General features: G+C 39.2%; 1 protein-coding gene across 3 annotated transcripts; it reads right to left on the bottom strand.

Moving 5' to 3' along the window:
• Window positions 1-5,953: 5,953 nt before the first annotated feature.
• On the bottom strand, window positions 5,954-13,602 carry C2H1orf52 (chromosome 2 C1orf52 homolog). Of its 3 annotated transcripts, none has more exons than XR_006268109.1 (4): window positions 12,840-13,602; window positions 12,005-12,203; window positions 6,863-7,011; window positions 6,400-6,460 (listed from the first exon to the last, which is right to left on the bottom strand). XR_006268109.1 is itself a non-coding variant. In XM_043460793.1 (3 exons), the coding sequence occupies exons 1-3, from the start codon at window positions 13,113-13,115 to the stop codon at window positions 6,387-6,389; spliced, it is 549 nt and encodes a 182-aa protein (XP_043316728.1). In that variant the 5' UTR covers window positions 13,116-13,556; the 3' UTR covers window positions 5,954-6,386. The 3 variants fall into 3 exon arrangements, 1 of the variants encoding a protein (XP_043316728.1); XR_006268110.1 differs by having other exon boundaries at window positions 6,888-7,011; XM_043460793.1 differs by lacking the exon at window positions 6,863-7,011 and having other exon boundaries at window positions 5,954-6,460; window positions 12,840-13,556.
• Between the last annotated feature and the right edge of the window lie 981 nt (window positions 13,603-14,583).

Below are 14,583 nucleotides of genomic sequence, written 5' to 3'. Positions count from 1 at the left end.
TTTGAAATGCTAGAGAAAAGCCAATGAAATTTGAAGCAAAATATGTGGTTTAAAGCTATCTATCTGGCTTTGCTTAAAAAAAAAAAGAAAAAAGTAGACTTTGAAAAACAACTGAAAAGCTAAAATATCTTTTTGGAGGAAGAGGTATTTATTCTCAGCCCTATTACTTTAAGACTGTCAGTTAAAAATACCCCAACTATGTGATAAGTGAGTGACTGTAGCTCAGATGGTAAAGAATCTGCCGCAATGCAGGAGACCAGGTTTGATCCCAGGGTCATGAAGATCCCCTGGAGAAGGGAACGGCAACTCACTCCAGTATTCATGCCTGGAGAATTCCATGGAGAGACCATGGGTTGCAGAGAGTCAGACACAATTGAGCAAGTTTTATTCATTCATGTGCTAAATAAGCTTCCAAATTATTGAATTATACATCAATCTTCCTAAAACATTCATGCATTGACTTTCCTTTTACATTTATCTGATCCATCTGAAAGATGTTCCTGGTGTATTAAACAAATACTGGGCTTCTGGTTAGTTTCATTAATTTTCCAAGTATTTGTATTCTGAGTGCCTTCTAGGGCTAAGACATTCTTTGACTCAAAGACACACCAATCCATCTATTGACTCCAGTGCAGTGAGCAAGGGCCTGGAGCCAGACTGCCTGCCTTTCCCAGCTCTCCCACCTTGAGCAAATCACCTAACCTCTCTGTATGTCGGTTCTCTCCCCTGAAAAGTAGGGCTAATAATAGCACCTACCTCCTCAAATTAAATGAGTTACTAATACATGGAAAACAACGGGAACAATACCTGGCACATAATAAATACTCAGTAAATGTTGGCTATTTGTTTAGTACTGAACATGGGGAAAAACAACATACAGGTCCAGATACAGGGATAAATAGGAAAAGGTGAATAAAGGAAGGAATAATTGAACGGCTTCTTGGAGGGAAAGAGGGGGGTTTGCTAAGTAGATAGAGAAGGGCCAGGCCAGGCAGATGGTACAAGTGAAGGTACAGAATGATGAAGAGGGTATCTGGGGGACTGTAAATGATTTAGTAGAGCTGGATTAAGAGAATGAGGGGAAAGAACCCTCAGTATTTCCTGACCACATCCATGTGATGGGAAGTAAGTCAGAGGACAGATTTCTGGATTGATGGTGATGCCATTAACCAGAAATGAATTATAGGAGGTGGTGTGGGTTTTGACTCAATGTGTTGGGTTTTGGACGTACAGTGTATGAGGGGCCTTTGAGACCCAAGCAGAAGTGTACAATTGCATGCATGAAACTGTGCAGGAAACCATTAGAGTGTTACTAATTTTGGGTAGACATGAACTTGGCTGACATTGTCAAGAACCAGTGTAAAGAAGAGAAAACTGTAGGGTACACTGGTATCTGAGGGCAGCTGGAAGAAAGGGAGCCAGAGAGAAGAAATAAAGAGAATCAGGAGAACATGAGCCCTTAGGAGAAATCAGAGGAGTAAAAAGAGTTTCACATCAATTAGGATGTTTTTGACTGAAAATGACACAAAACTTAAACTGGTTTAAATTCTCAAGATTTTTTGGCTCATATGACCGAAAACACAAGCCTCAAGAGGATCACCCCTAAAATTTGCTGTGTGATGCAGGGAGCTCAACCACGGTGCTCTGTGACAACCTAGCGGGGTGGGATGGGGTGGGAGGAGGGAGGAAGGCTCAGGAGGGAGGGGACATAGGTGTACCTATGGCTGATTCATGTTGATGTATGGCAGAAGCCAACACAATACTGTAAAGCAATTATCCTCCAATTAAAAATAAATTTAAAAAAGAAAGGGTGCAGTTTCATCAAAAAAGTTAAAAAGAGGACCACCCTTAAGCCTGAGTGAGGAATTCCTCTTCTTACCATCAACACTTTGAAGTTATATTGATATATTGAGTGCCTACTATGTGCTGGTACAGTTCTAGTTAATGAACAAAACAGACAAAATTCCTCCTCTGCACATACAAATGCTTCTTGGTATCTCTTTTTTTTTTTTTTTCTCTCATTAAAATTAAAATACAATGCCTTAAATTGGGAAAACTAACTGTGGGGAGGGAGATGAAGAGAGAAAACTTTAGAATATAATGCAAAGTTCAGAACACTTGCTGGGAACGTAACACCTTTTTGCAGGAATATCTGAACGTCTATATTAAGTGATAATGGAGGGGTGAATGCAGTTCACTGTGGATATAAAACTCTAAAATCCAAAATATCACAAATGATACATTTTAAAGCCCAGTGTGGATTTAAATTAGTCAAAGCTTTTAACTTTTCATAGTTGCTGAGTTAATTCAGGTACCTATGAAAATAGTTACATTTTTCAAACATCTCAGTGGGTCTTTGTTTCTAACTGAATTGTATGGCAACATGTTTTATATGTAAGTCATATTTAAACCTGCATTGCTACATTTACATTTAAATTAAAAGTATATAGTTTGCAATAAAAGGAAACCTCAGTCTTTATATACAACTAAGCACTATAAGTTTCTCAAATTTCTCCAATGCCTTAGTTCACTCAGACACTTGTCACTATTTGGACTATAGCAACCAGCCTTTCTGACTTGACTTGCATCCTACCTATCTGTTCTCTCCATGGCCGAGAGATTTCATCCAAAATGAAGATGAGTCCTTTATTCTTATAATGCCTTGCACCATAGTTACTCCATAAATTTTGCATGAAATGGGATGCAGCTTCTTGCCTGAGCTCTGAAGCTAACTTCTGGTGCATTTATGGGTATATTGCTTCATCTTACTGGGCCTTTCATTCTCTAATTTGGAATTTATAAAACCTACTCCATTAGGTTTTTGGCAAATAAAATACTACTATATGATTGAACTTTGTGAATTCAAAAGCACTACACAGCATTAAGGGTTAAGATTAGAAGCAAGTCCAAGTTATGTTAGTATTTTAATGGCTAAAAAGAAGGGTCATTTTCCTCAGTAATGATCTTTGATTCCAGTTAGAATGTTTTTCATAAAACTCTGTAAAATTAATTTTACTTTGAATTTTAAAATATGGCCCACAAAAGCTTAGTTCTTTTCTCAAAATTCCTTCTTTGGCCAAAAGAAGTCCATGCCTGATGTAACTTAACTTATTCATGTTAAAGATGAGGAAACAATCAGAAACATCAAGTGACTTTACTTCTAAAACAGAAGCAACTTGAATAAAGGATTTTCCTAATCTTCATGGATTTTTAGATCCTTCTCCACTGGGTGTTCACTACCTGAACTAAACAGCTCCTTATCTACATTACCCACACGGACTCTTAAACATGTCCCCAGGGCATTTCTGAAGGGGGGAAAAAAAAGAAAAAAAAAAATCTACTCTCTGATGTGGTGGTAGATTTAGAGGGAAGTGAAAAGTCAATTTTCCAACCAGGATTTTTTCTACAGGTGAAGCAATCCATCAGCAAATTCCTTTCTCCTTCAGTTACTTGTCCGTATTTTGAAAAGAAACCTGAGATACCATAAATTGCTGAGTCAGACTGCTTTAAAATATCAATATTTAGCCCCCTTCTTCCTAAATTCTTTCCCATTCCTAAAACTGGTTTGTTTTTATGGTTGATATTCCATTATATATACGTACTACTTCTTTATCCATTCATCTGTAAGAACATCTAGGTTGCTTCCATGTCCTGGCTATTATAAATAGTGCTGCGATGAACACTGAGGTTCATGTGTCATTTTGAATTATGGTTTTCTCAGGATATATGCCCAGTAGTGGGATTGCTAGGTCATATGGTAGTTTAATTCCTAGCTTTTTTAAAAAAGGAATCTCCATAATATACACATTACCATGTGTAAAATAGCTAATGGGAAGCTGCTGAATAACACAAGCTCAGCCTGGTGCCCTACGATGCCCTAGAGGGTGAGATGGGGGTGGGGTGGGAGGGAGGCTAGTGAGGGAGGAGATATATGCATACTTACAGCTGATTCATGTTGTACACAGCTGATTCATGTAGGGCAGAAACCATCACAATGTTGCAAAGCAATTATCCTCCAATTAAAAAAATACTGAAAAACTTTTTTATTAAAAGAACAAAAACAAAAACTGGTTTGACCTGTACTCACATAGGTGCACCCTCAGTTCAAATGGTAAAGAATCAGCCTGCACTGCAGGCTGGGTCGGGAAGATGCCCTGGAAAAGGGAATGGCTGCCCACCCCAGCATTCTTGCCTGGAGAATCCCATGGACAGAGGAGCCTGGCGGGCTACAGTCCATGGGGTCGGCAACAGTCGGACTCAACAGAGCAACTAACACTTTCATGTTTTTCACTTTCAAATAGGTGCACATCTGCCATCAGCTGCTTAATAATCTCACAAGTGTAGTAACTACTTGTCCTGTAGATAAAATGTTAGAACACTCACCTCCTCCAGAAAAAGTTGTTTCTCACCTCCCCCATTCTGCTACCTTCTGGAAAGGAAGCTCAAAGAACCACTAGGGACTGATCTAGTGATCCTTTGTTCTCCATCAAAAACTGACTGATGGAAGTTAGGAGTTGAAACAATAAATGATAAAAAAGAGGTTAAAAAGATTTTCAGAAAAAAAAAAAAAAGATTTTCAGACACTGGCTTGGTGGACATTTTTCTGTAGTTTGTGTTCATGTTAGTTTTTTAAATGTTTTATTTCAATACTTTCTGAGATATCTGTTCCATCAATACATGAATTCTGACTATAGATTTTTCCAGACTTGGGAATCACAACCTTGTAATTCCCATTTGTCATATGGGACTCACATTTTACCAGTTGATGTCACTCCCTGGTATATGATACCATTGCCCTCCTAATTATTCACGCACAAAGACTTCAACTTTAAGCAAAAGGTTTCATGCTGTATCAATTACTTCAACTTTGGAATTCAGATAGTTATAATCCAGGAGAATAAGCAGCCATAGAATTAGATTTTTAAGTTTAAGATACTCTGGAAGCTATCACACTTATGCCCCTTCCTCAATTCACAAAACACTATGACTAGCATCTTTTTAACGACTTTTACAAACTTTAATCTACTTGATCTATGCTCTCAACAAATTTTATAGCTTTTTGAATGTTGGGTTTTCAGTATGGGGGAAAATATTCAGACTGGGGATTTTAAAAAACTCAATAAAGTCCTATAACTCCTATCTCTTAAAGGCATAAGAATCATGGAAAGACTGATAAGAGTACACAACTCTTCATGTTTCAAAACATTATGAACAACTGCACTGTATTTTGGACTGTGTAAGTCAAATCTAAGATTATCATCTCCCTAAATACCCCTTGTTGATTTTATCATATGCAAAGCATTAAAATAGGAGCTGCATAAAGAAAACACATGGAAGGAGGGTTACCAAATAGAAGATGCTGTTATATTTGAATTTCAGATAAACAAATTTTTAGTATAATTATGTCCCAAATATCACATATACTAGAACATCATTTGTTGTTTATTTAAAATTCAAATTCAACTGGTTGTCCTATAATTTCATTTGCTACATCTAGCAACGTAGAAGATCCTTATCTCTGGCAAGCTTACTATTTAAGAGGCAAATTAACAAAAGATCATAACATAAGATGTATGTGATAAGTGCAGTAATATAATCAGGAGAGGAGATCTCCCCTGATTACCACAGAAGAGTACCTGGAAAATATGGCAACTGCAGTTCCTAAGAGATGACTAAATGCAGATTGCCAGATATGTGGTTTAGTGTGATTTCCAGAGTTCAAGTGTCCTGAGTTAAATCCCAAATCCACTGTTCACTAGCTATGTAACCTTGGATAAATTAATCTCTATTATAAAATGAGGCTACTAATACCTGCTTTATTAGGCTGCAGATCAGAGATAATACATGCACAAAGCACCTAAAACACGGGAGGCACTTCCAAAATGGAAATATTCACTATCAGAAGGTCACATGGCAAGAAGGGTACTTGTCACAGATATTCAAATGTTAATACTATGCAGTAATATCGGTAAATTTATTTCCATGATCTATTTACACTGTACAAACACTGTTGAAAAGCACCCTACAAGTTCACAGTACATTACAATATATTTACTTTAAAAATATACTCCTTTATAAAAGGTTCATAGAACATTGGCATGTCAACTTGGGATGAAACTCAAAGCATGTCACCAATTCTGCAGTAGCAAGAATGCTTCCAAGCATTGTCAATTACACAATCACAAGTCACCATTTCAGTTTTAAATACATATTTTTAAATAAAAAATGAATTCTACAGTGGAAAGTTCTGGCAGGAATACTCATTAGTTAATTAACATATATTTCCATGGAGATGTTGTTTCATAATAATTTACAGTATCAACTTAATTTGCCAAAAAGACCCATTTCAACAAGTTTTGCAGTCCAAAGATTCTTGTCATTCTTGTCTATTTTTTCTTCTTTGTTGGTTCTCCCAGTTCTATTTTGCGCTTTTTAGAAGTATGCTCATCTTTTTCATCATCTTTAAATAGGAAAGGAAGAGTTTCAATCAGTAACTTTAAAAAAAATATTAAGCATTAAAATTTCATTGACTCTATACCAAAATCATCATCCTCAACTAATGTTTCTTTCAAAGTTTTCCAATAAAAAAAACTTAAAGGCAGCTAACAATAAGAAAATCAAATTTGTTCTGATAAAGCTATTCTCAAATATTCTACAGTATATACATGGTGACTATTTAAATACATAATCTACATGTTAAGAATAGGATATTTTCTGTTCTTTTTTACAAAAGAAGATGTCAATTTAACCATGACATTATTTAAGTGACTATCTGGTAGTTTTTCCCTTCTAATCTGCCTTCTCTCCCCCACAAACAACTCCCCTCCCTATTTCATCTCCCCATCCCCACCCCCACACTTACTTTTTGAAGTTAAAAAAGCACTCACAGGTAGATGTTTCACTGAAACTGTATTTTCAATTTTGTCCTATGTAGGTAGTTCTACTTTCTCCCCCATTCCCAGGAGGGTCAGAATATTCCAATGGCAAGACAAAAACAGGCTTCTTCCCCCCCTTCATATTATGGAGAATTGGGAGAGGGGAGGGGAGAAGAACCTCAAATTAAAACCACGTCCTTTACACTTTTTGAAAATGTTATTAGTATCTGTAGCCACAGAAAATTTCTAATAAATAAAAATATTGTAAAATCTCGAACAGTGGGCCCTTTTATTCAATTAAAACAATCCAGCTACACATTTCAACAAAATACAGGGTAGCACAGAGCAGCTGTTAATTCCCATCCCTGAATAAACGTGTGGCATTATTTTAAGAACTCCACACAGATGGAATAAATTACACGTAGGAGATGTTATGATTTATAAAGTACAAATTTATTTTAAGCACATCACTGAATTCTTTGTACTTTACTTCTCAATCAAGAGATACTCGAAGTTCAATAACTACCCATGTGGTAGCCTGTAAAAAATGTTTTGATGCTGAAAGGGGACTTCATATTAAAAAATCTGGGAAGCCAACTGATATAGAACACACTTTTTTTTTTCAACTTCCCTTTTATTATTAACAGTCAAGAGAACAACGCCAATGTCATTGTTATTACTCAACACTTCACATTTACAAAATGACTTCACAGTCATTTTTACATGTTATTTTTTTGATATTCTTCTGATGGAGACTGAGGAGTTCTGTCACTACTCTTTTTTTTAAATTGGATTATAATCGACACTAACATTAGTTTCAGGTGTACAACATAGTGATTTGATATTTTTATATATTATGAAATGATCACCACAATAAGTCTAGCTTTCACCTGTCAATGTACAGAGTTACTACAATATTATTGACTATATCCCCTATGCTGTACATTACACCGCTGTGCTTTACTTATTTTACAGCTGGAAGTCTGTACCTCTTAATCCCGCTCACATATTTCACCTGTCCCCTTAACTCCTTCCCTCTGGCAACTACCAGTTTGTTCTCTTTATCAAGGAGTCTGCTTCTGTTTTGTTTGTTCATTTGTTTTTCGGATCACAAACTCATTATGGGAAAAATAAACTTACAACTTTAAGCCGGGACTTTTCCTCGTGGTCCAGTGGTTAAGAATCTGCCTTGCAGGACAAGGGATGTGGATCAGGAAACTAAGATCCCACCTGCCTTTGAGCAGCTAAGTCCTCGCATGGCAACTACTGGGCCCATGTGCCACAACTAGAGTCCGAGTGCCACAACAAAAGATTCTGCGTGAGGCAACCAAGACCCAACTCAGCCAGACATAAATAAACTAAAAAAACAAAAAACAAACCCTAAGCCTCAATTCCCTTCTGATAACTACCATATTCAGAATGTTTTCTTTGTTGATATGGACAATAATTAGTATCAAAGCAGGTAATGCATCTTCCAAACCAGCCAAGGTCTTTGTTTTTTAATTGGATTTTCATTATCACCATGACTGACTTTTGAGATATATAAAAATTGAAATTACTGTTAAACTCTACTAGAAAATGCACTGCTAACATACTAAAAAGGCGATCCTGAGACACTTCTGCTTTTAGTATGTCACTTACTACAAGTGTACTTACTGAATAACAAGGAAAACAAACTACTGAGGCTAGAAAAATAACTTCCTACCAGTCTGCTTTTAGTATGTCACTTACTACAAGTGTACTTACTGAATAACAAGGAAAACAAACTACTGAGGCTAGAAAAATAACTTCCTACCAGTCCTTCCTACCAGAACAGACGAGCTAATGCCATCTAGTGATCTAACCAGGCATTGCCTTAGTAAAAAAAGAAAAAAAAAACTTGAAGTGTCTCATCAACTTTACTGAGTTTCTTACTCTGTGCTATATACTACAGATGCACTAGTAAGGAAGCAGTTGTTTTATATGGAAGTCACGTCACTTGAAGCAAACAAGTTTAAATTATTAACAGAAACTAACTTTATATATTCTTTAAACAAGTGCTGGTAAGTAGTAAGGCTGTGTAATGCGTTTTGAATTTTTCCCAGCTTCTTCTACTTAGGAATTAACTGCCAATAGAGGCCAAAGGGCAGAAAATGAGAAGAAAAGTAAAATCAAAGTTATCTGATAATCTAACAAATGAGATAATTTAAGAGTGTGGAACTTCTAATACAAGATATTTTACGAATTTTAAAAAAAGCTAAAAGATGATGGGAGTAGACTTTAACATGGTGCAGGAGGCTGAAATGGCAAAAATCACTTCTAAGAAGGAAGGTGTTTATTACAGAAAAAGGGCAGTTACACTCAACAACCAACATTAAAGTCAGAACTGAAGATTTCAGTATTATCTTTCAATCTCATAGTCCAGCTGTAAGCTGGCTGAGCACTGGGAGCCTTTTGTTTTTTGACATTGCCAACATCCGCTTCCTAGCAGAGGGCCATCGTATGATCAAAAGGTCAGAAATTATCATGGGACTAGCAGCACTATCTGACACATATTTTCTTCTATCTGAATTTAAAAGGCAAGCTGGAAAAAAAGATAATTCTTTCTACTTGTTAGTCCTGGTATATAAGCCTAGGCTTTTCCACACAGGAACAAAGATAGAAGAGCACCAGCCTATTGACACCCTGGATTGAACATCAACTCTAATGGCCTTACTGCCAATTCTTCCCAAGGACAGCTACTCCTCAAGCTCCCTGGCTTGGAAAACATCAAGAGACTAAACCCCAGTTTAATAAGGCATCATTTCCATTTAAAAATCTGATTCCTATTCTGTCTCTTCCTACTTGTGTGAAGCTAGGCAAATTCTTTAAGCTGCAACTGTCTTCTTGTCTACAAACAGTAATAACAAACGTGCTAACTCTGTACTAGGTTGCTAAGAGTAATAAACTAGAAAACTTATGTAAAAGTATTATTTTAGAGCTTGGCATTATCTAGTTTTGTGACCTTGGACAAGTCACATAAGCTCTCGTTTGACATTTCCCTAATGGTTTCACAAGGGGTTGTAACGATTAAAGGTAATTTATGCAAAAGTGCTTTTTATTAACTAAATAAAACTACTATAAGATATGAGGCATTTAAAATGTCCACTTCATTTGGCATCTCCAAAAAGATGCCATTTACTGAAAATATGCCTTCACTAGTGATTTCTAATTCACACCAGAAGTCATGAAAGAAATGGAAAAGTCAGGTAGAATCAAAGCTGGAGAATAATATCCTTTATAGTGAAAAAAAAAAAAAAAAAGGAAAATGAAAGAGAGTATACACTCCAGAGTGTATACTGCATTTAACTGTCCCATCTCTTTAGGGTCCTTCAAAAATGTTTCTTTAATCTTTCTTTGACTTTCATGATCTTGATACTTTTGAAGACTCAGCTCATTACTTTGTGGAATATCCTTCAATTTGGATATGTTTGTGTTTGACAGGAATATCACCAATGTGATGCTGTGTTCGAGTGACACTCAGTTTTGATTTGTCCTATTACTTACGATGTTCCGTTTCATCCCTTGATTAAAATCGTGTCTTCCAGGCTTCTTTCTCTACAATGAAGTAACTCCAAAATGAAGTTACTATTTTTTTCCATTTGGAATTAACAAGTAATAATTTTGTGAAAAGATACTTTAGATCTGAATAAATATCCTATTCCTTAAAAAACGCAAACAAAAACTGGAGAAAGACCATCTACCAGTTTGTTACCCTTTCTCTCACAAGAAAATTCTCTACAGCTGTAAAAGGAGCTAAGTAGCATTTGTATTATGGGAAGATCAGAAATTTGTTTAACAGTGTGATCAGCACACTCTTCTATAAAAATGACAGTCAAAAATATTTAGTCCAATAATCCATTAAATACTTAAAATGTACTACAAACAGTAATACAAACATAAATAACCCCTGGATCCTGGTATTTAAGAAACTCATTTTTATAAAGGAGACAGACTTAAGAACAAAGAGCACATAAAAAGTGGTAAGTGCCATCCATGGAATCCCAGGTGGGTCAGTGGGTAAAGAATCCACCTGCCAATGCAGGAGACACAGGAGACTCAGGTTGGTTCCCTGGGCGGGGAAGATTCCCTGGAGAAGGGAATGGCAACTCACTCCAGGATTCCTGCCTGAGAAATCCCATGGACAGAGGAGCCTGGCAGGCTACAGTCCATGAGGTTACAAAGAGTTGGACGTGAAAAAGAGTCGAACATGACGAAGTGACTGAGCACGAACATGCATGTGACACAGGGTACAGAGGAACAGATATTTAACCACAGACTAAGGTGAGACATACATGGAACCATTAAAGCTACGGGACCATTAAATAGCTTGGTCTATTCAGTGCTGAATTTTAAGATCTTAGGAGATGGCAACCCGCTCTAGTAATTTTACCTGGAAAATGCCATAGACAGAGGGGCCTGGCAGGCTACAGTGCATGGGGCTGCAAAGAGTTGGACGCAAGTGAGCACGTAAAGTACTACAAGGGGGCCATGTGAAATGAGGGCAGAGAGAAAGGTAGTCTATCATAGAGGGCTGACTCTGCTGCTGGTGAAGGGTTTTAAGCAAGTGAGGCCAGAAAGTGGAGTGGGTAAAAGTATGGAAGCAGAGATTACTGTGATTACTTATGACTCCTTTTTCCTATTCTAACTACCTAACACTTAAAATCCAAGCAAGAGATGGAATCACAATATTATGAACTATGGCAAGACAACTAAGTCATTATCTTACTGCTATTTTTAATCATTATGTATTAATGGTAAGAAATTCACTTTGTGATACTAATTTTAGCTCTAAAGCACAACTGCTTTAATATAAAGTAAAACCTTCACGACTTCACAACTGGGATTACAACAAAGAGTTTATGAAATAACTCATGTTGCTCTAACAACAGGCATCATAAATCACACATAATACTGGTTGAGATATAAAAGATTTCACTTTAAATCTTGAATATTTTATGACTTTTCTCAAAAACAGAGCAAAAGATATCCAAAGACCATCATAATCAGTTTAACTCGATAGATTTAAGTTTCATTCATTAAATATCTCGTTCTTTTAAAACTCATCACAGGGATCAAAAGGTTTACCACTGGAGTCTGACTTTCCTTACCTGATTCCACTGTCTCCTCCCCTTCTGGCAGAAGCCTAGCTTTCTTAGCATTCTGTGGGGCATCATCACCATTGTCCTCATATATGTTAGACCATTTTATTGCCATATCCAGCTCTGGAGGGGGAGGCTTCTTCTCTGTAGAGTAGGTCTCCGGAGGTGGTACATAGTTTGACTTCCATATTTTGAATTCCTTTGGAGGCTGTTAAGCAAACACATTAAGAAGCACTGTGACGAACCGAGGTTTCTATAATCGATGTGGGCACATGCACCTCCCTGCCGTTCGCTTACTGTTCAGGCTGACTTTTTTTTTTTTTAAGGTTTAAAGACACATTTTTCAATCAAAATCACAATACTGTTAAGCGAAAAGCCAAAGGGTTCCCTGTACGAATAAAGCTAATAACTTTTAGTTACCAAAGAAGAATCCAGTCTCAGATACTACGCCAAGGCTGACCCCTTCAGGAGGCTGCAGCAGACACTGTCTTGGAGGCAGCACCGCAGGCACTTCGGCGTCAAAGGGAAGGGGTCTCGGGGAGAAGCTGCAGCAGGGGGGCGGGGGAGTCACCACCGTTAGTCCTCGCCGCGCGGGGTCAGGGCACCGAGTGTGGAGGTTTGGGTCTCCTCACAAGGGGGCGGGGGCTGCGGGTCCAGTATGACACCCACCAGGCTGGGGGAAAGGGGCCCGGGCTCCCCAGGGCTGGAGGTGGGAGAGGGTGGTGCGGCATCCCGCAGGGCGTGACTGAGGGTGAGGGGCGGACAGCTGGTCCCCAAGACGGGGCTCAGGAGGAAGGGGGCGGAGGCTGGGACCAAGATCGAGAAACGGGGTCGGGGACCTCACCTCCTCTGGAGCTTTGACGACGTGCCTCTCCCAGTCTATCTGTTTGTTGAGCGGATTGTAAAGAAAGGCCGGGCGAGTCACGCTCCGGAACAGCTCGTCTGGTCCAGGCAGCCGCTTCTCCGCCTTGTTCCCATAGCCGCCGGCCGACTTCGCTGGATCTTGGGCCTTACGACTTGTCTCCTCCGGCTCGCTGTTATCATCCTCGTCCGAAGAGCCTGAGCTGCTGCTCCCGTAAGCCGCGAAATAGCTCAGAGGATCCTTCTCCTCCGCTGCCATGACTGCTGCACCGGTCCGCCCAGGGCTCCGCCGGAAACCGGAAGTCACAACCAGCCCCGCAGTTGACCCCGCCCCAAGTCTCGCTGATGGGCCCGAGGTCTGCGCCCCCTGGCGGTTGCGTCGCGCTTTTGCGCCCGGATTGGGGGACTGAGGCTGAAGGCTGGCCGCGCACGTCCTAAACAGGGAGTTCTAATGCTCATTACTGAGAGGCCTTGAAAAGAGACAGATCCTGAAACGGTAGTCGCAACCAAACTTTCAGATATAGTAAGAGTTTATTAAAGGCAGAGAAGAGCTGAAAAAATTTATTTTAACTGCTACTTAAAGCCCTTGCCCAGTGAGACCGGGATTTTTTCCTGTTTGCGCAGCATCTCTTCAAAATAAAATGCCTCGTCCCCTGTGTCGTCATGGAAGACCTCTGTGGGTAAGTGGTCAAGCAGAATTCTCTCCTGCTTCACCTCATTCCAGCGCACTCTGAACAACCTTCTTTGTTGGAACTTCTCTTGCATTGCATCACACCACTCTGAGGGATCCTCCAAACTCTATGGCTTCTTATTGTCAGCCTCCTTCAGTGATGGCTTTGCTCCATATGGCCCTTAAGTGTTGATGGTGTAATAGCCACACTCTCCGGGAAACAAACTCACTCAGAAGGGCAATGCAGATAGTGGAGTGCAGTTTATCGCACCGGCGGGCCCAAGGCAGAGTCTCCTCTTAGCTGAGGACCCCGATCAGCATTTGTGAAAATCTTTTATACCCCATGTGTACGTGTCCAAACCCACCACCCCAATTTCCTTGAGACTTACATAAACAAAGGAAGGGTAAATACAACTACAATAACCCCATCATTCACGTGTTATGTGTTAATAATCAATAAGCCCGCAGCTATATTCCAAACAGTTAATAAGCAATAAGCCCGTGGTCACGTTCCAACCAGTTAATAATCGATAAGCCTGTGATTACATCCTGATAGATACGGAAAAAAATTTATGACCTGTCCGGAGACAGGGGTGATTACGGTATGTTTCCTCTTAGGCAATGAGTAACCTGGATGTGATCTTCAAGATTCCGCTGCCCAGAGGGGGTCTTATCCTTCCATTGTCATTCCCATAGGTGCTAAGCACAGAGTTCAGAGTCCACTGGAGAGGTGGCCACGCACGACCAGCACAGACGGCCTGAGATGGAGTCCAGGCCTTATGAATTCCTTCTTCAATGGTTCCCAACATACTATACCATCGTTCAGCAACACTTACTAACCAAGTGTTACAGAGTTGCAAGTCAGACCATCCCTTTCCAGAGTGTTAACCTCCTTAATGCTTGTGACTTCAACAGCTGGGTCTCCAAATCCAGTCTCTGTAAGGCAAGCTCTGAACTACACCTCTGCTTGGCTCTTAAACTTTCCCTATGGCCAGGTCTCAAACACCCACTTAAAGATCAGTAAATTGTTTTTCCATATTGCTTCTACATTTGTGTC

Source organism: Cervus canadensis, chromosome 2 (assembly GCF_019320065.1).
Source record: "Cervus canadensis isolate Bull #8, Minnesota chromosome 2, ASM1932006v1, whole genome shotgun sequence".
NCBI lineage: Eukaryota > Metazoa > Chordata > Mammalia > Artiodactyla > Cervidae > Cervus > Cervus canadensis.
The sequence above is the reverse complement of the archived record's forward strand: the minus strand, read 5'-3'. Positions and strand labels throughout refer to the sequence as shown.

Excerpts from the sequence above, each read along its gene's own strand:
- C2H1orf52 (XM_043460793.1), bottom strand. The coding sequence starts at position 13,115 with ATGGCAGCGGAGGAGAAGGATCCTCTGAGCTATTTCGCGGCTTACGGG. Across the intron at positions 12,204-12,839 it reads TCGTCAAAGCTCCAGAGGAG|CCTCCAAAGGAATTCAAAAT; the intron begins GTGAGGTCCCCG and ends TTTGCTTAACAG. Across the intron at positions 6,461-12,004 it reads GGAGGAGACAGTGGAATCAG|ATGATGAAAAAGATGAGCAT; the intron begins GTAAGGAAAGTC and ends TCCTATTTAAAG.